The 20900-nt window shown below is 39.4% G+C and overlaps 1 protein-coding gene across 1 annotated transcript in view; it reads left to right on the top strand.

Moving 5' to 3' along the window:
* The window catches only part of LOC128775279 (uncharacterized), a 32377-nt gene extending 16260 nt beyond the window's left edge, over positions 1–16117 (top strand). The window contains exons 3-6 of the mRNA XM_053896157.1: positions 11538–11618; positions 13039–13262; positions 13322–13769; positions 15447–16117. Coding sequence (XP_053752132.1) covers positions 11538–11618; positions 13039–13262; positions 13322–13769; positions 15447–15964 — 1271 coding nt within the window. The 3' untranslated portion in view covers positions 15965–16117. The remainder of the gene's footprint in view (positions 1–11537; positions 11619–13038; positions 13263–13321; positions 13770–15446) is intronic.
* Positions 16118–20900: the final 4783 nt, after the last annotated feature.

The following is a 20900-nucleotide window of genomic DNA, read 5'->3' as shown; positions in this document are numbered from 1 at the left end:
CACTTCTGAGTGTACAGGACTTTGAACACTGAATAATAATATAATTAATAATAAATAATTAACAATTAATAATTATTAAATAATTATTTAAATTATCAAGTATTCAATAATGCCTTAAGGATATATACTAAATACACTAGAAAGTACATTTTGGTTGTCTGAGCATGGGGTGAATAAATAGGTGTGAAGATGGGACATGAAGGAAAAAAAAACTCCAAAATAAAGCATAAATAGGGTTATACATAAGCAGAGAATATGCCATGTACTAGACAGAATAATTTATCTCTGCACCTGACATTAAAAGCAAAAAACAAACAAAAACAACCTAACAGCAAACTGAAAAAGACACAGAGGGCTTTTATCGCTCCCAAAAAACAAATTATTTGAAACTCATTTAAATGACAAAGGAAATCATTTTTTAAAATGTTTTCTCTTGCCAGGAAGTTAATGCCTTCTGTTAATTGATCTAGGATTTTAATGTGTGGAAAAAGGACAATTTTCAAAAGCCAAAGGTGCTAGATTCACTAAATACCACATTTGTAAAATGAAGTAACAAGTGGATGTTATGTAGTCAAAACAGCATGAAATGCAGAACTTCATTAAAACATCTAACTAAACTACCAAAATTTTACCTTAATTGCTGGTTTCCCCAAAACATACAAATAAGTAAGTTAGTATATGAGTTAGGCATTACTCTGAACACTGATAGACATTTTTACCAGATGTTAATATCTACCTGTAAAACTCATTTCTTTCGGCAATGATGGAACAAAGATAAAACTTTGATTATTAGTAGTGTCACCAACTAAATATTTTTATAATTGTTTTATCTTCCTCTCTGGTATACCTGATGTCACGTTCTACCCAAAGAAAATAGTACCACAAATAGGATTCCAAGGAAAATAATACCACACATAGGATTTCAGAAAATTAATACTGATACAAAATTTCATTTACTATTTTATAATAGCTACAAAAGAGCCATTTTTTTTCTAACATTTTCCCTAGCCTATCTTCCTAGGAAAGGATGATTTGGGTGATACTAGTATAAATAATGATAATACTATAATAAATACAACATAAGGGAAATATAATAAACATAGTATAAGCAACAGTTATTCTATACTTCCATACTGTCATAAGAAAACCCTAAATTAGTGAATCCTTTGCTCTCTTTGGTATAGTCCGACTGAAGTGCTAATATACTTTATTCAAATTACAAGTTCCTCATTAAAGGATCCTGCCCTCCTGAGACTTCTTCAGGAATCCACAGGAGTAAGCCTTTGTAGCATGGTTTGTACTCTGTGACCTCACCTATCTCTGGCTCTAAGTAATTGTTCTATGGGTAAAGACTGCAAATAGTGTAAGCCAATCTCTGTAGATTGGCTCAACAACAACAACAAGAAAATAAGATCATTCCATCCAGAAACTTAAGGGTTGTATAAAATAGGTCAATTACTAGAGAGGCACATGTTCACTTATATGGTCACATAAGCAGCCATAATTGGCTATGTTCAAATGAAACACAGACATTGAATTTGCTGAGAAGAGAGAAATCAAAAAAAACAAACATAAGGGATGAGTAACAGACACAGATAAAGTCACAGCTTAAATATGTGTTTGATTCTTATACTCTTTCCAGTTCCTAGATCATGTCTTGAGCTATTTCACTACAGATTTAGCAAGGTTTACTTGACTGTAGCACACATATGCTTTGATATTAAAGCCACACTGAGATGGTTTTGTTGTTAAAACATTTTTTTTATTTTGAAATAATTTTAGATTACTTCACAAAAGTATTACGAAGATAATACAGAAGGTTTATGTACCCTTCACCCTACTTTTCTTGAAGTTATCACCTTATCCAGCCATGATATATTTGATATATTTACCCAAAATAAGAATTTAACATCAATCCAATTCTGCTGATTTATGCATATTTTAAGTTTAAATTATGAGGAGATTAAAAACAATAAAAAAGAATATTTTATTTAGGTAGCAGTGTATTTTGAGAGTTTAGTAATGCAATGAACATTTAATGAGTGTTGCTTTAAGGCCTGGAGTTTGTTGTTTCGTTTTTAGTGTTCTCTTAGGAACAACCATCATTTTCGTCCTCTCATAATTAATATCTCTGCAACGGCTTAAACAGAATCTAATTAAGCATCAGAACACTACCTGGACCATAGTAAGTGATAATTAAATATTTCTTGAATTAATTTTTCCTGTTCTCCACTTCTGTTAGAAAAGGATGATCATGTCTTATGCTACAGACACAAAAAAGGAACTTTCAAAAATGTGTTCCACTTTCCTTGACTGAGGAAGTATATGACTCGGATCCACTCTGCAATGCACCAATCCCTTCCCACAATAAAACAGTGATGATATATTGAGGAAAAAGCAGAAAGCTGTTTTATCTCACTCTCTAACACAGTCATCATAAGCTACAGTGATGTAAGTTCTTTTTAGACCAAACTACAGGTTTGTTTATCTACACTCAAAGGTGCCAATCTACATTACGGATTAACATCCAAAACCTTCAATTCTTCACAACAGATTTGACAAAATATGCCTTAAAGCATGATTTTCTATTTCACTTCTGCTTCCTTAGCTGGAAAATCATAAAGTACTGTGGGGTTTTTTTTGTTGTTGTTACACATAGTGAAAACAGATTATGTTACCTTTCAAACCAGGATATACTGTTAAAGACAAGTGAGAAATTACTAGGCAGAAAAAATGGAGTGGGGGAGGGTAGGGAGAAAGAGACAGTGAAAATGCTAATTTTGAGAGGAAACGTGCTGAAAACATTTTCCTAAGTCAGACTGAATTTGAAGACAGGCTATTCTCAAGCTTCCAGCTTGTATTTGTCTCTTTTAAATAAATAGCAAGTTTCAAAAAATGAGCAAACTCAGTGTTGTTATTTAATATTTATATTGTTTTATTTTATATATATTTGATATTTTATAGAAAATGTTCTAAAACATCATGAAACTTTTCTTGATTATTTATTTGAAGTTATATGAATACAAAACAAGTTCCATGGTTTCACTGGAAGAATGTTTACTCTGAGAACTGAATCCCTCTTTTAACTGTTTCTAAAGACACATGGATATCAAAGAAATAGACTTCTGGTCCAGGCCTTGTCACCACATGGTGAATAAACCAAATGAATCCGCAGAGCCTCAACTTTCTTTATAAAATCATGATGATGATGAGTGTGATGACGCCAATTCATGAGTATACAGGTTTCCAAAAATCAGATGAAAATTGTGCGAAGCCTACAAATTATAAAGTATTATCAAGAGAAATTAAAGAATGTTATTGAAAGATAGGTTATATCAAGGCCAGGATTTGAAATCAAAAATTAATATTTAAAAATGTGTAATTATATTTGCTAAACATATAGAAAGGAATTAAATAAACATACATTCTACTGATCATTGAAAATGTATACCATTATGAAAACAGTATGAAGTTACCTCAAAAATTAACAATAGAACCACTATATATCCAGCAATCCAAATTCCACTTCTAGGTATATGTAAAAAAGAAGTGAAATTAAGATTGTGAAGAGATACCTATACTTCCATGTTCATTGCTACACTATTCACAATAGTCAAGATATGTAAACAACCTAAATGTCCTTAGACAGATGAAGAAAATGTGATATACACATTTTGTAGAATATATACAGAAAATGTTTTATATAAATATGTGTATATATGTATGTATGTGTATGTATGTATATATGTATACACACACACACACACGTATATAATTATGCAATTAAAAAAAAGGAAATCCCACCATTTGTGAAAACATGGATGGACAGAGCTGGAGACAATTATACTAAGTTAAATAAGACACAGAAAGAGAAATACTGCATGATCTCATATATGGAATCTAAAATAGTCAAAATCATAGAAGTGGAGTAGAATGGTGGTTGCCAGGGGTGAGGAGTAAAAGAAAATGGTTAGATGTTGGTTAAATTGTACTAGAGAGCTCAAGTACAGTATGGTCATGATAGTAAACAATACTGTATTGTATACTTGAAATTTGCTAAGAGGATAGATTTTGAATTAAACTTCAAGATACACGAAGTGTTAACTATGTAGAAGTGATAGGTTACATCACCAATCTTGACCGTGGTGATCTTTTTATAATATATAAACATATCAAAACATCAAGTTGTATACCTTAAATGTATACATTTTTATATGTCAAAAATATCTCAAAAAATGTTAGAGGAAATAGGCAACTAAAGAAAACAGAAGAAGATCTTTACAACATAAGATATTTATTTCACTGCAAATATACTTATCCAGTATAAATTAAGAACTCTTATAGATTATCAAAAAGGATATGACCAGATTTTTTAAATGTCCGAATACTAGAAAAGCATTTAAAAATGATAATATCCAACTTGCCAATGAATACATTTTATTAAGTTTATTAGGGCTGCCATAACAAAGTACCACAGACTGGTGGCTTAAACAACAGAAGATTATATCCTCACAGTTGTAGAGGCTAGAAATTCAAGATCAAAGTTTTGGTAGGGCTGGTTTCATTCTGATGGTTCTCTCCTTGGCTTATAGGTAGCCATTTCTCTGGTCTTCACATTGTCTTTCCTCTGTCTGTGTCCCAATCTTGTCTTCTTATAAGGACACCAGTCATCAGTCATATTGGTTTAGAGCCCATCTTACCGACCTCACTTTACCTCTTTGATGATCCTATCTCCAAATATAGTCACTTTCTCAGATACGGTGGATTAGGACTTCAATTTAAGAATCAGTGGGGGGCATAATTCAGCCCATAACACATATGAACATCAGAGCTGAGGAAAATACCAGTTAATACCACAAAGCAACATTATTTCACAGCTACCTGAAGGGATATGCATAAATGGAGTAATAATACTGTGTGTTGGCTGGGATATGGAGTAACAGATTTACCAGTTTCTCTCCTGGGTATGTACCTTACAAAATAAATGAGTATTTTCACAACAGCACTACTAACTTAAACCCAAAACTGGAAAAGCCCAACTGTTTACCTACCATAGAATTAACCTCCTCCTCCAAAAATAAAAACATGTGGTATATTCATACAGTACAATACTATATGTAATGAGAATAAACACAATGTAAAATTATATGCAATAATATAAATGGATCTCTTAAAAATAATGGTCAGAAAAAAAGCCAGACACCAAATAAGTACATCTACTATGACTCAATTTACAAAAAGCTCAAACTTTGATCTCTGCTGTTAAAGACAAGTAGGGGTGCCTGGGTGACTCAGTCAGTTAAGCGGCCAACTTCGGCTCAGGTCATGATCTCACGGTCTGTGAGTTCGAGCCCCGCGTCGGGCTCTGTGCTGACAGCTCAGAGCCTGGAGCCTGTTTCAGATTCTGTGTCTCCCTCTCTCTGACCCTCCCTGTTCATGCTCTGTCTCTGTGTCAAAAATAAATAAACGTTAAAAAAAAAATTAAAAAAAAAAAAGACAAGTGAGTTGTCACTTTTTAGGAAGTGCACAGAGACTGGAAGGGGACACAGTTGTTGCTGATAGTTTCTTAATCCAACTGCTGGAAAAATGGGTGTGATCATTATGTAAGAACACATGGAGACGAGACATAGTTTTCTGTATTAGATTATGCTTGAATAATAATTTTCCATTAAATATTTTAAAATTTTCTACTGCCATCTTTTAAACCAAGAATTGGTTTTATTTTGTATCAAATATCAATTTGATATGTATTTCAATGAATTTTTAAGATTCCTGAAAACTTAACTGTTACGTTCCATTAATAATTAACTTTAAGATTAGCAATTCAGATCTCATTAATATAAATTCCATTTTATACCACTTATATTAATTTATAATTTATAATCCTATTTATATTAATGATGCCTGGATTATTACTCTTAAATTTGTTTGATATTTCTTGATTTTGTATTTGTATAATTATATTAATCTTCTCACATTACTATACATATTTAATTAATACACAGTTTCCTTCTTTGTAATGTTTTTAACACATTTAGAATCAAGAAATATATATAGCATGATATGTTAAAATTAGTGGCGGAAGATAAAAGCTGGTAGTTATTAATGTAGAGAAAATAAATGAATAAACTCCCAATTTGGATGCAAAGCAAAGGAATCTCTTGCTTTCTTGTTTATGTAGCCTGAACAACCCTGCCTACGTTCAGTAATCAAGCAGAAAAATACAATGTGTGCTCCTGCTATTAGGGTTTTAGATTTCAATATTATTCTTCTCCCACAAAAGGAACAAACTTCTTCTAAGAATAGGTGATTCCATGGCTTGGGGCAAAGAAAACATTAATGACTAAAATGGTTTAATGTTGTAAGAATCTAAGGATGTTTTCTATTAATCATGATCATATTTCTGTCTCAAGGTCTTACGATCCCTGAGTCACAAAATGTATTCTAACAATTCAGAATCTTTTCCTCTTTAGGGTGGCACTGAAATATGAAATATCTCTAGTTTATTGTGGCACATGGCTTCAAACACCAGTACTAGTATATATTGAATAACTGACCAAAATTCACACTCAAATACTGGTTGTGTGCTCAGAAAATCTGTATTGGAAAATTTAACATAGTAAAAGTGTTATTCAGTTCAGCTAGGTCCTCCCCTAGCTTGTTTTTTCAGGAAGTGAATTAATGTTACCCATGCCTAGCTTCCATTCTGAAACATTCCTAAGAAATTCATTCCCCCTAAACATCTTACTATTTTAGCATAATTTATCTTTTGTTTGGGAAGAGAATTCTAAGGACCAAAGACAAATACTGCCCTCTATATACGTACCCAGCACTTTCAACAATAGTGAAATTATGGAAAGAGCCCAAATGTCCATCAACTGATGAATGGATAAACAAGATGTGGTTTACATATACAATGGAATACTATTTGGCAATGAGAAAGAATGAAATCCTGCCATTTGCAACAACGTGGATGGAACTGGAAGGTATTATGCTAAGTGAAATAAGTCAGAGAAAGACAGATATCATATATTTTCACTCATATGTGGAACTTGAGAAACTTAACACAAGACCATGGGTGAAGGGAAGGGAAAAAAATTGTTTCAGAGAGGGAGGAAAATCTTAAGAGACTCTTAAATACAGAGAACAAACTGGGGGTTGAGGGGGGGAGCGGGGGAGAGGGGAAATGGGTGATGGGCATTGAGGAGGGCACTTGTTGGAATGAGCACTGGGTATTATATGTAAGCAATGAATCACAGGAATCTACCACCAAAACCAAAAGCACATTGTATACACTATATGTTAGCCAACATGACAATTATATTAAAAAAAAAAAAATACTGCCTTCAAAGTGTTGCCTCTATTCTATTGTGCCAGGCCTTGCTGATAATCATGCAAATGTCATTTTTTTGACAAGTAGTTTATAGTAAAATGATTTAATAGAAGTTGAAAATTTTTTGCTCATAAATTCAAACTCTTGGAAGCAGACTCCAACAAATAGATATTAGTTCTCTTTAGCAGCCACTAATTTTACCTGACGTCAGCCTTGAAACAGAAATCATCATTTCTTCCTATTTACCTTAAAAGAACCAACTCAATCAAACCTCTCTTTCCTTGACTCTCCCCTTTTCAAACCTTTTCATTTGCTTAGCAAAGAAGGTTCTCCAGGTACTTATGCCAAGTTTCTTTGAGGACAGTGAGAAATTACAAGTACAGTAGAAAGAAAAGAAAAAGTGTTTCTAAAAAAGAATTCAGGGCTGCCTGGGTGGCTCAGTCAGTTGAGCATCCAATTCTTGATTTTGGCTCAGGTCATGATCTCAAGGTTCATGGGATAGAGCCCCATTTCAGGCTTCATGCTGATAGGGCAGAGCCTGCTAGGGATTCTCTCTCACCCTCTCTCTCTGCCTACTCCCTCCCCCCATTCTCTTGCTTTCTCTGATTGTAAGTAAATTAAAAAAAAAAAAAAGAATACAGGGGCGCCTGGGTGGCTCAGTCGGTTAAGTGTCCGACTTCGGCTCAGGTTCAAGCCCCGCATCGGGCTCTGTGCTGACAGCTCAGAACCTGGAGCCTGTTTCAGATTCTGTGTCTCCCTCTTTCTCTGACCCTCCCCTGTTCATGCTCTGTCTCAAAAAAAATAAATAAATAAATAAATAAATAAATAAATGTTTAAAAAAATTTTAAAAAAAATTAAAAAAAAATTTAAAAAAAGAATACAGGGGTGCCTGGGTGGCTCAGTCAGGTAAGTGTCCAACTCTTGGTTTCGGCTCAGGCCATGATCTCACGGTTTGTGGGTTTGAGTCCCGCATGGGGCTCTGCACGAACAGCATGGAACCTGCTTGGGATCCTCTGTCCCCCGTCTCCTTCTGCCCCTCCCCTGCTTCTGCCTGCTCTCTCTTTCTCAAAAATAAACATTTAAAAAATAAAAGAATTCTTATGAAAATTCTAAGAATTTGTTGAAATGAAAATTTAATTATTTAATAAGAAAATAATGAGCTATTCCTTTAAGGTATAAAAGGTAGTGGGGCACGTGGGTGGCTCAGTTGGTTGAGTGTCTGACTTCGGCTCAGGTCGTGATCTCTCGGTTCGTGGGTTCGAGCCCCACATCAGGCTCTGTGCTGACCGCTTGCTTGGAGCCTGGAGCCTGCTTCAGATTCTGTGCCTCTTTCTCTCTCTGCCCCTCCCCCACTCACGCTTTGTCTTACTCTGTTTCTCAAAAATAAATAAATGTAAAAAAAATTTTTTTAAGATATAAAAGGTAGTGCTCACTTTGTATCCTTTATGATATATCAAAATTATTTCAAATTTAATCACTTCCACATGGCCTTAAAGGAAATGTTCTTTCTGTCTTTGAATCAAACTTAGTAGATTCTGAGAATACATTTTCAAAATATCAGATATTCCACCCAAAGTTCTAATGACAGCTGTTCATAATTACCATCAGTACATCTTTTAGGAACTACTCAAAGCTAACGTAGAAATGATTATCTTCTTGCTATTCTTCAACATTAAAATGGTTTGTCTTTCACATGCAATATCTGCTAATTTAGTAGTAAATGTGTTCATGTTTAATCAAATTGTTGAGCTCTGTTGTGGTGGGAGACTATTAGAAGTCAGAGATAGAGTGAACTTCCGAGAAAGGCTGAGGCTCAAAGATGTCTACTGCTTTCACTTCCTGGTGAGAAAAGACATTATTTATTATATAGGAAAAGAAGGATAAAAGAATGAGATTAGGGGTGTGGTGAGAAAGTGTATTTGTGTTTATAACTCAGCAATTATAAACCAAACAATTCAAAATTTATTTTCTCAATATATCAAATGTCCCATTTCAATATAGCAATGACAAGCTGGTTTTGTCAAGGTCATGTGGCCACCAGAGATGGTTCAATAAAATTCCTCACTGTACCACTCTGATACTATGAATTGTAGAAAATAGCTCCTTAAACATTCCCTTTTCCCTTGTACCCGCCTGCTTTTTCTCTATAATATTTTGTAAGCAGCAACATATCTGATGAAGTTTTGGAGTGATGGGGGTTCATGGGGTCCGGAGCCGGTGGCCAAGAAAGAATTCTTGAAGATGTCTTTGGTGCAAAAACGGTGACTGTATTAAAGCATGGGGATAGGACCCATGGGCAGGAAGAGCTGCACTGGGGTCCTGATGGATAACTCATTATATACCTTCAGGTTGGGAGGGGGTCAGGGATAGATTAAGTCTCTAAGGAATTTTGGAAGCAAGGTTTCCAGGACCTTGAGGGACTAGCTAGAAACGCCATTTATCACCATTTAATGAAACCTCAGTCATGAGACCCCTCAGATGCATCTCAGGGGGCCCTAAGACTGGAGCATGATTGACAGCATATATCCTGGGGCAGTTGGGATAAAGGAAGTAGATTTACAGGATCCTAGAGGTTGGGACAATGTTAAAACTAAGTTTCTCTTTTGCTCCTAGCAAAGTGTCATCCTTGAGGCAGCTAAGCTCCTAGAGGGAGGTCACTCTGCCAGTTTCAAGGACTTGCCAGTGGGCTGCAGGCTGTAAAGGAATTTAATTTTTCATTTGTCTTAGTTTCCCACATTACCATGGCAAGCACTTAAACCCCTTTCCTTTGTTCTTGGGTAGCTGGGAGTGTGCAAGGAGTATCACACAGATGCCACCTGGGGTGGGGGTGGTGTGGTGTGTGTGCTACCTTGTGCTTTGCCCCTCAGCCTGCCTCATGCTCCCTCATCAGTATCTATTTCTATTAGCTATGTCTAATCATGCATCTATATCCATCAGTATAAATACACTACTTAACCATATTGGTTTGTGTCTATATCCATGTCTATCTTTAGCTGTATCTATCCCCAAAGAAGTAGTGCAGTGTATTGGATAAGAGCATGTCCTTGGAATCTAATCTAAAGTGGCTTTACTTTACTCACTTTACTCACACTTCTCCATTGACAACAGCATTGTGATTTTGAGATATTTATATAAACTTTGTGTGTCTTGTTTTCTTCATTGCAAAGTGGGAAAAATAAGCAGGTACATTACAAATTTATTGTGAGATGTAAATGGTGTAACTCACCTAAAGAATTGAGAGTAATGCAGGCATATGAATGTTAATAGTTCTACAATTGTAACTGTTCATTTTACAAATGCAGGTTTAACCCTACAATGAAAGGAAGCAGAGAAAAAGAGGACAAACAGGGCAGAAATTTTAACAGTGATACTGTATGGAACTTTAGCTGATCAGTATCCTGGTACGTAAAAAAATTTAAATCTTCCTATCCCTGAAGGCAGATAATCTGAAACGAGGAGAGTTATGGGGACAGAAATTTCTCTTCCATCCACATAAGCTTTAAAGTTTTTCCTCAAATATCTATGTTAAAAAGTCAAAATAATTAACAAAAATTTAATAGAGTGAATAACTAGTAGGTGAATGAAAAGAACATGAGCCAGTAGTAGGTGTGGATGATCCAATCAGGAAATAGAAATTTCATTTGCCAAAGAATAGAAAGTGCCATAAGTTTGACTTCAATTTTAAACTATCAGTTTCTGAAAGGAACAGCTTTGAATCCAAATGACAGCCCCACCTTAGTTTAAAGCTAGGTTCTCTTTTCTGCTTATTATGGATCTTTGATAAGAAATACAATTGCTGAGAAGTTTGTTTTGCTTGCTGTTTGCTACGAGCATTGTGAGACCTTTCCTGATTGTAACCCACTGTAGAATGGGCTGTAAAACTTCCTAAATGTAGTCTGATATGTAATGGAATGAGTGATTGTATACAAACTAACCGGCATTTCTCGCTTCTGTAAACCTGCCTGCTTAGCACATTCCTCACCTACCCCCTTCCCCCTTTCTTCCTCCCGCCACAAGTAAAAAACCTCCCCTGTGCTATTTGTCTCTGTCTATAAAAACGCTATACCAACCCTATTCGTGGCCTCTTGTGTCACCGGCGACGAGTGCGCAGAGGACCAGGTTCGAACCTGCAATAAATGACCCTTGCCGCTTGGCTTTGACTTACGACTCTGGTGGTCTTTTGTGGGAGGTTTTGGAACTTCAGGCATTACATTTGGAGGTCCCACCGAGATCTCCCCCGAGCCCACCAGACTTCTGGTCAACGGGTCGTATTTGATTCCGATCGGTAAGTAAGCCGGCTCTAACGTTCTTCCTTTTCTCTCTGATCTGTGTTTCTTCTCTGGAGAACCGGTTCTGTCTGGAAGCTGGTGTGACCCTGGCGGACGCGCTATAGGGCACCCAGCCGGGGTCAGTTGGAGACGTCCACTGACATCTGGGGGCCTTCTTGGCCCATCTGGGGACCTTCTTGGCCCATCTGGGGGCCTTCTTGGTCCATCTGGGGACCTTCTTGGTCCATCTGGGGGCCTTCTTGGCCCATCTGGGGGCCTTCTTGGCCCATCTGGGGACCTTCTTGGTCCATCAGGGGACCTTCCTGGTCCATCGGGGGGCCTTTTTGGCCCATCAGGATTCTTTTCTGTGGGCTGCTTATGCCCAACGCGCCTGCGAACTAAATACTTTCATTTTCTCTATGAACTTCCAGAGTGCTAAGAAATATCTCTAGGCGTCTAAAAAGAAAAAAAACCATCTAGACATGCCAATTGTTACCCGTATTTTGATGTGATGTGTGTCTGTGTGTCTGTCTGTTAAATCGACTGGAATGATTGTTGGGAGTCAGGGGCACGCGCCTGACTTACCCTATGTGTAGTCCCACGGCATAAGCTACGGGATTCGAGTGGGCTCTAACCCGATTTCCGCGGTGATCCTCATACGGCTTAAGGCGGTCAAAATTTATTTTGATCCAAGCAGGGGGTTTATACCTGCCCGCCCATGCTGAGAGGCACCTAAGTTCCCGCGAGGGACGCGGACGGGCGAGTATGCGAGTGCTTCTATGTCAGTCTAAATGTATTGTCACCCCTGGGCCCTTGTAATAACCGCCGTCCTAGCCATAACCCTTTCTGTTGGGCTGGCCGAGACGACCCCAGAAAGTTGAAACCACTGTCAGAGATTCTTGTTGGCTCTTGTTTTTCTTTCGTGCGTCGGATGTTTTATTGGAATTAAGTGTTTTTTCGGCTGATCAGAATTAATTATTCCATCCTTTGTTCCTCTTTCCTCCTTCCTCAGCTGCCTGCGGCTTTCCCTCCCGCCCCTCCCCCCGGGGCCCAGCCAGGCCGCCAGGGGTCTCACCCTCGGAGGTCGCCTGTGCAAACTCCATCGCTGATTTCAGCCGCTTCAGGGCCCCCTCCGTGCCGCCCCCTTCCCTTCTCCTCTTCCTCAGAATCATAACATGGGCCAAACGCAGAGCACCCCTCTCTCCCTCCTTCTCGCCAACTTCAGGGATGTAAAAGCTAGAGGACACAACTTAAGCCTAGACATTCGCAAAAGGAAGTTGATCACCTATTGCCGCTCTGCATGGCCCACCTTTGGGGTCAATTGGCCTACAGAGGGAACCTTCTGCCTCCCTGTGGTCCTTAAAGTAAAATAAAAAATTTTCCTACCAGGGAAAGAAGGTCACTCGGATCAGATTCCCTATATTCTGGTGTGACAAGATTTAGTAGAAAACCCACCTCCTTGGATGGCCTCTTCCTTAATAGCAGAGTCATGCCAAATCCTAGCGGCTAAACCTATCAACCCTCCCAAGCCGCCAACTCCAACTGCACCCCCTGTTCTCCCCGACAACCAAGATTTACTTTCCCTTGACCCTCCCCCTTACCAGATTCCTCCTCTTATTCCGAAAGCTGCCCCCATCCCTGCTGCGCCGGCAGAGCCTCCCGTAGCCCAGCCCATAGGAGAACTAGAGAATAGGGAGGCTCAACCCGCGCCCAAGCCTAGTGGGGGCAAAGTCCAAGGGCTGCCGGACATACCCGTAGGCGGGCCCCACATGAGCCAGGACTCCGCCTTCCTGACTCCACCGTAGCTTTACCCTTACGGGAAATAGGGCCTCCCGATGAGACGGGGAACCCCCGACTTCAATACTGGCCCTTCTCTACCAGTGACCTATATAACTGGAAAACCCAGAATGCCCGATTTTCTGACAACCCTAAAGATTTAATAAGTCTCTTAGACAGCGTTATGTTTACCCACCAACCCACCTGGGATGATTGTCAGCAGCTCCTCCGAATCCTGTTCACCACTGAGGAGCGAGAAAGAATTCAATTGGAAGCAAGAAAGCTGGTTCCTGGAGATGACGGCCAACCCACTGCTAACCTTGATCTCATTAATGCAGCTTTTCCCTTGACCCGACCCCCACAGGATGGCTGGGACTACAACACGGCAGAAGGTAGGGGACGGCTACGCATTTATCGCCAGACTCTAGTGGCGGGTCTCCGGGCTGCTGCACGCAAGCCCACTAATTTGGCAAAAGTGTATTCAGTGATACAAGGTAAGACAGAGAGCCCTGCCGCTTATTTAGAAAGATTAATGGAAACCTTCAGACAGTATACCCCCATGAACCCCGAGGCCCCCGAAAATCAAGCTGCTGTTGTAATGGCCTTTGTAAATCAGGCAGCCACTGATATTAAAAAAAAACTCCAGAAACTAGAGGACCTGGAGGGAAAACAGATTCAGGACTTAGTCCGCATTGCCCAGCGTGTCTTTAATAATAGAGAGACTCCAGAGGACAGGCAACTTAAAGCCACGTCATGATCAAAAACCGTGGCAGCCAAAAACCACACCCGCCCTCTTCACTCAAGATGCAGAATAGGGGGGACGGGGTTCGGATCCCCTCCCCGAACCTAGGGTAACGCTACAAGTGGAGGGGAACCCAGTTCAATTTCTAGTTGACACAGGAGCACAACATTCGGTCTTGATCAGGCCCCATGGAAAAATTTCTAAAAAATCTTCCTGGGTCCAAGGGGCTACCGGAATAAAAAAATATCCCTGGACCACCCAGAGGACTATGGATCTAGAAAATGGAAAGGTCACCCATTCCTTCCTAGTCATCCCCGACAGCCCATGCCCCTTATTAGAAAGAGACTTACTCACTAAAATGGAGGCCCAAATTCATTTTACGCCAGGGGGCCCCCAAGTGACTGGCCCTCACAACCAGCCCATTACCACACTTACTCTAAGATTAGAAGATGAATATCGACTCCACCAGGGGCCACCCTCACAAAGTCAAAACATAGAGCCCTGGCTCCAACAGTTTCCAGGAGCATGGGCTGAAACCGGGGGTATGGGGTTGGCTAAACATCGCCCAGCTCTATTCATAGAGCTGAAACCGGGGGCAGATCCAGTTCGGGTCCGACAATACCCGATGTCAATGGAGGCCAGAAATGGCATCACGCCACATATCCGTCGCCTCCTAGACTTAGGCATCTTGCGTCCCTGCCATTCAGCCTGGAACACCCCCCTGCTGCCTGTACGAAAACCTAACAGTGCGGACTATCGTCCGGTACAAGATCTGAGAGAAGTTAACCGCCGAGTCATGGACATACACCCAACAGTACCCAACCCCTATACCCTCCTAAGTGCCCTCAGCCCAGAAAGACAATGGTATACTGTCCTTGATTTAAAAGATGCTTTTTTCAGCCTGCCTCTGGCCCCCAAAAGTCAAGAGCTCTTCGCCTTCGAGTGGTCCAATCCTGAGAGAGGCATAAATGGGCAACTCACCTGGACCCGGCTCCCCCAAGGATTTAAAAACTCACCCACCTTGTTCGATGAGGCACTTCACGAGGATCTGGGTGAGTACCGAAATCAAAACCCCAAAGTGACTCTCTTGCAGTACGTTGACGATCTTTTAATTGCCGCTGAGACTGCCGAAGCTTGCTTGCAAGGCACCAAAAATCTCCTCCGGACACTTGGTGCCCTGGGGTACCGGGCTTCAGCAAAGAAAGCCCAAATTTGCAGATCCGAGGTAACCTACTTGGGGTATCTGTTAAGAGAAGGCCAACGATGGCTCACTGATGCACGGAAGGAAACCGTCCTCCGCATCCCCCGACCCACAACGCGAAGGCAGACCCGGACTTGGATACCCCCCTCCATGACTGCGCTGAGATATTGGCACAGGTTCATGGAGTTCGGGAAGATTTACAGGATCACCCGCTGCCAGACGCCGAGGTTACCTGGTTCACTGACGGCAGCAGCTTTGTACATCAAAGTCAAAGGTACGTGGGGGCAGCAGTCACAACTGAAACTGAGACTGTTTGGGCAGAGCCTTTGCCAGCTGGCACCTCTGCCCAACGAGCTGAACTTGTGGCCTTAACCAAGGCAATGACTTTGGGAAAAGACAAAAAACTAAACGTGTATACCGATAGCAGATATGCTTTTGCTATGGCCCACACACATGGAGCTATATACAGAGAGAGGGGACTGTTAACTGTAGAGGGGAAAACTATCAAAAACAAAGAAGAAATATTGGCTCTTTTAAAGGCACTCTGGCTGCCTAAACGACTAGCCATCATACATTGCCCAGGCCACCAAAAACTGGTCACACCGGTGGCCAGAGGAAATAATTTGGCTGACCAGGTGGCCTGAGAGGCAGCCTTACAGGTGGACTGTGCTTTAATGACCACCCTACCAGACCCCGGTTCAGCTAGTTTACCAGAAAATCCCGCCTACACTAAAGAAGACCTAAACTGGATCCAAAAATTACCTTTAACTCAGTGCCTTAACGGATGGTAGAGAGCAGCAGACTGTAGCATAATCCTCCCAGAAGAAATGGGAAATAAAGTCATCCAAGATGCACCGAGCCACTCATATGGGCACAAGAAAAATGCAAGACTTAATAAGACATGCTAGGATCACCATTAAAGACTCCAGGACAAAAATTGAGCAGATAGTTACTAGCTGTAAAGCTTGTCAATTAACTAACGCCACCAACCACGGGAAAAACCCTGGCTCCAGAACCCGCGGAACCAGGCCGGGAGCCTATTGGGAAGTAGACTTCACCGAGGTAAAGCCTAAAAAATATAGATATAAATATTTGTTAGTATTTATAGATACCTTTTCAGGATGGACAGAGGCCTTCCCCACCAAGCATGAGACTGCGCAGATAGTAGCAAAGAAAATGTTAGAAGACATCATACCCAGGTACGGATTCCCTACCCTAATAGGATCAGACAACGGACCAGCATTCATTTCAAAGGTAATACAAGGGATAGCGCAGTTTATTGGGGCTGATTGGAAACTACATTGTGCATATAAACCCCAAAGCTCAGGACAGGTAAAAAAAATGAATAAAACTCTAAAAGAGACCTTAACTAAATTGACCATAGAGACTGGCGCTAATTGGGTAGTCTTACTCCCCTACGCTCTGTTCAGGGTGCGGAACTCCCCTTACAAACTGGGATTAACCCCCTTTAAAATCATGTATGGAGTGCCCCCCCCTATAATTCCCAACCTACAGTCTAATGTGTTAACTGAATCTGATGATCATAAACTTATTTCCCTGAGGGAACTCCAGCACACCCACCAGGAAGTTTGGCCTAGATTGAAAGCCATTTATGAGAACGGGCCCCCTCCTGAGCCGCATCACTACCGACCCGGAGATTGGGTATACGTGCAGGGAACACAAGCAAGAGACCCTCCAACCACGGTGGAAGGGACCCTATATTGTGATCCTAACCACACCCACTGCTCTCAAAGTCGATAGGATTGCTACCTGGATCCATTACACCCACGCCCGACCAGCTGATCCCTTTGCGGTTCGAGAAGACTTCGTGCCGGAAGCCAACACCGCCTGGACGGTTGACCAGAGTAAGACCCATCCTTTAAAATTGACTCTGCGTCGAAAACCTGACCCCGAAAACCAGCTGAGACCAAAGGCCTGGGTGTCCCATACCAAGACTGTTGCAGCAGCTCTGGACCCACAATAATCGGAGGAACACTCATTAGCGTGCTCCTGTTCACCTCCTACAGACTCATAAGTATTGCAGGCAACCCCCACATACCCTATACTTTAACTTGGGAGGTTTCTAATTTAAAAACCCAGAAAGTCTATAATACTATCCTGCTCTCCGCTTTACTCGGGCCTCTGGCCATTCTACTTCTCGCTCTCACGTTAGGCCTCTGCATCATAAACAAAATTATTAATTTTATCCAAGACAGGTTCAATGCTGTACAATTAATGGTCTTACGAACTCAGTACCAACCGCTCGAGACATTACAAATAAAAAACTGAAGATCCAAGATTGGCTCTTTAGGCACAAGGAAAAGGGGGGAATGAAAGGAACAGCTTTGAATCCAAATGACAGCCCCACCTTAGTTTAAAGCTAGGTTCTCTTTTCTGCTTATTATGGATCTTTGATAAGAAATACAATTGCTGAGAAGTTTGTTTTGCTTGCTGTTTGCTACGAGCATTGTGAGACCTTTCCTGATTGTAACCCACTGTAGAATGGGCTGTAAAACTTCCTAAATGTAGTCTAATATGTAATGGAATGAGTAATTGTATACAAACTAACCGGCATTTCTCGCTTCTGTAAACCTGCCTGCTTAGCACATTCCTCACCTACCCCCTTCCCCCTTTCTTCCTCCCGCCACAAGTAAAAAACCTCCCCTGTACTATTTGTCTCTGTCTATAAAAACGCTATACCAACCCTATTCGTGGCCTCTTGTGTCACCGGCGACGAGTGCGCAGAGGACCAGGTTCGAACCTGCAATAAATGACCCTTGCCGCTTGGCTTTGACTTACGACTCTGGTGGTCTTTTGTGGGAGGTTTTAAAACTTCAGGCATTACATTTCCAAACATGAAAAACTATGGGTTCAAGCTATTTGATCAAAGTTCATCAAAGCATAATCTGAATTATATACCTTATCAAGAATTTTCCTCAAGGGCGATTAAATTTATCCATCTAAACTTCACCTAAAATTTTCCCACTTCACATAAAGTTCATCTGCCTTGAATTGTTTTCTGTAGAAATTTTCTGAAGAAAAATATTTTACTTCATATTTTTATGCTGGGTTGGCTTTCCATAGCTATAACTTTATATCTCAGTTTCCAATCGATGAACAAACTCAGAAACATTCTACAAACTAGATGCTGTTGAGTTTTATTTTATTTTCAGAGGCATGCAGAATTAGGGAGCTTTGTAATCTGTTGTCATTTGGACATAAAACCCCTTAAAATGGTCCATGTTTCTCAGTGACACTTCAATTGGATTTAAGTCTGTGATATTGAAAATTATATGTCATTTTAATTGTATGATGAACATTTTAATTGACAGCTTACCAAGAACCTTTTCAAGGAATCAAACAATATCCAGAAACTAAAGTTTATTAGTTATTTGTAGTTAATACTGGCAAATGTTTAGTCAGGTACTGAATCTCTGCTTACATTTAATAAGGGACTATATTACTCAATTCCCTAAAACCAGTTATTATAAAAATTAATGAGCAATTTCTTCTAGTCAATGATTTGTTTCTATAAAATTGACAGTTAATTTTAAATAAGTTGTTTTTTCCCCTTTACGAGTTTTTTTAGCCACTTTTGAAAGTTCATTACAGTTTAATAGAAAGGAAACAAAAAGCACATCAACTTTAAACTTTATCAAGTCCTGTTGTTTTCTATAATTAGGCCTGTGTAATGTATATGAAGTAATTCAAAATCTATGCTAAGCTTCAGGATATATTCTGCTTTGCTTTATAATGTAAAATCTAATAATGAATATGCACGTTTCTAAAGGTAATTAACTTAATAAATAGTGAACAAAAGTATTGTTATTTTAAGAATCACAGAAAGATAAATACATATACCAGGGGCGGAAAATATCTTTAAAAGAAATTATTTCTGAGATTCCACACTGGGGATGGACAAAGGGGCATCTTCACCTCAGAAACAGATGGCTGTATAATTTAGCATGTTAAGTGGCATTTTGTTTAAGATGGCTAAGCCACGTTTTTATGGATAAATTCAGAAAAGAAATGTCTAAATTAAAATTTCTCTGGGCATCCAAGAGTTTTAGATTTGGAACCACTGGCAAAGGAATATTGTTATGGTAGAAGAATGCTGAAAAACAAAAGTGGCAGAGGACTCCCTACTTTCATTGGTTGCAAGAAGAAAAAAAGGCAAAGATAAATTCACTATTGTAATGATAAGAATAAGTAATTCTAAATGGACTTATGAAGACCTTCCTGTCTTCTTCTTACATGGTTTGTTCCAATCCTCCTCTATTTTCCCCAAATTAAAAAAAAAGCCCTGTTATATACAATGGCATTAGGTTAGTTGTGTGTGTGTGTGTGTGTGTGTGTGTGTGTGTGTGTGTGTGTGTGTGTGTTTAAATAGGGGGGAAAGATAGAAGTCATCAGAGATAAAGCAGAGATGGAAAGATGATAGATAGATAGATAGATAGATAGATAGATAGATAGAAAGATAAGGCAATAATAAAGTAGAATTCATGGGAAAACTGCCATTAAACTGTAAGTTAGAATTCAGTAAATTCAGTAAGTTTTGGGAAGGGGTAACCGTGCCCATAGAGTCCTCTAGATATCCCCATTTTTTCCCCTAAAATCCAGAGTACACTAAAATAAATATAGAGTCTAGTTTTCTTTAAAGTACTAGGTAACTCTAGAAGGTGAAACACCCTGGAATACCTATAAATCACAAAGGCAGGTTTAATTCCATAGTTATTTTCTGAATCCTAGTTGATAGCTCTTATATATGCAATGTTTCAAGGCAAAATTTGTTCTTGGTAGTATGGCAAAAGAAACCATTTTGTAGAAAATGAATAAAAACACACTTCTAACCTATTTTACATAGGCAAAAACGAAAGCTCAGAAAGATCCTACCTACCTGAAGAATAGGGCTAGTTTTTCCAATATAAACTGTAGTGTAAGTAGAACATAAATTTGCTTTGCCAGCTGATTTGCATACATTTCATATAGCTAACAACTTTTGAATCCAAGACTTCTCAACTCCCACTCATTTTGTAACTAAAGCCACAAAAAAAGATAATTACATGACATTATGCGAACAAGTTTATCTCATAGAAGGCGAAAAATATCTTTTCAGAAATATTTTCTGTACCCAAGTCATATCCCTTTTTATACAATATAACATCTGCTATTCTTCATCTTGCTTTTTTATTCTATTTCTTATTTTGGTAATGTTTTATTTTTGAGAGAGAGAGTGTGTGACTGGGGAATGGGGAGAGTGAGAGAGAGGTAGACAGAGGATCTGAAGCAGGCTCTGCACTGACAGCAGTGAGCTCGAACTCCAATGGTGAGATCATGACCTGAGCCAAAGTTGGACACTCAACTGACTGAGCCACCAGGCACGCCTTTCACCTTGCTTTTTTAAATAATATTTTAGCTTAGAGATCATTCCATATTAGTGCTTACATTGCAAGAATTCTTCATACCTGCAAAATATAATGGCTGCACAGTATTTCCTTCCAGTAATCAACAAATCTGCTTGAGTATTTCCTTTAACTGAAACTAAAAGATCAAAAAAAAAAATATGAAATAATTTATTTT

The sequence above is a fragment of the Panthera pardus genome, unplaced genomic scaffold (assembly GCF_024362965.1).
Source record: "Panthera pardus isolate Hobbes unplaced genomic scaffold, ASM2436296v1 HiC_scaffold_7, whole genome shotgun sequence".
Classification (NCBI taxonomy): Eukaryota; Metazoa; Chordata; class Mammalia; order Carnivora; family Felidae; genus Panthera; species Panthera pardus.
Note: the sequence above shows the minus strand (reverse complement) of the source record. Positions and strands in the feature narration are given on the sequence as shown.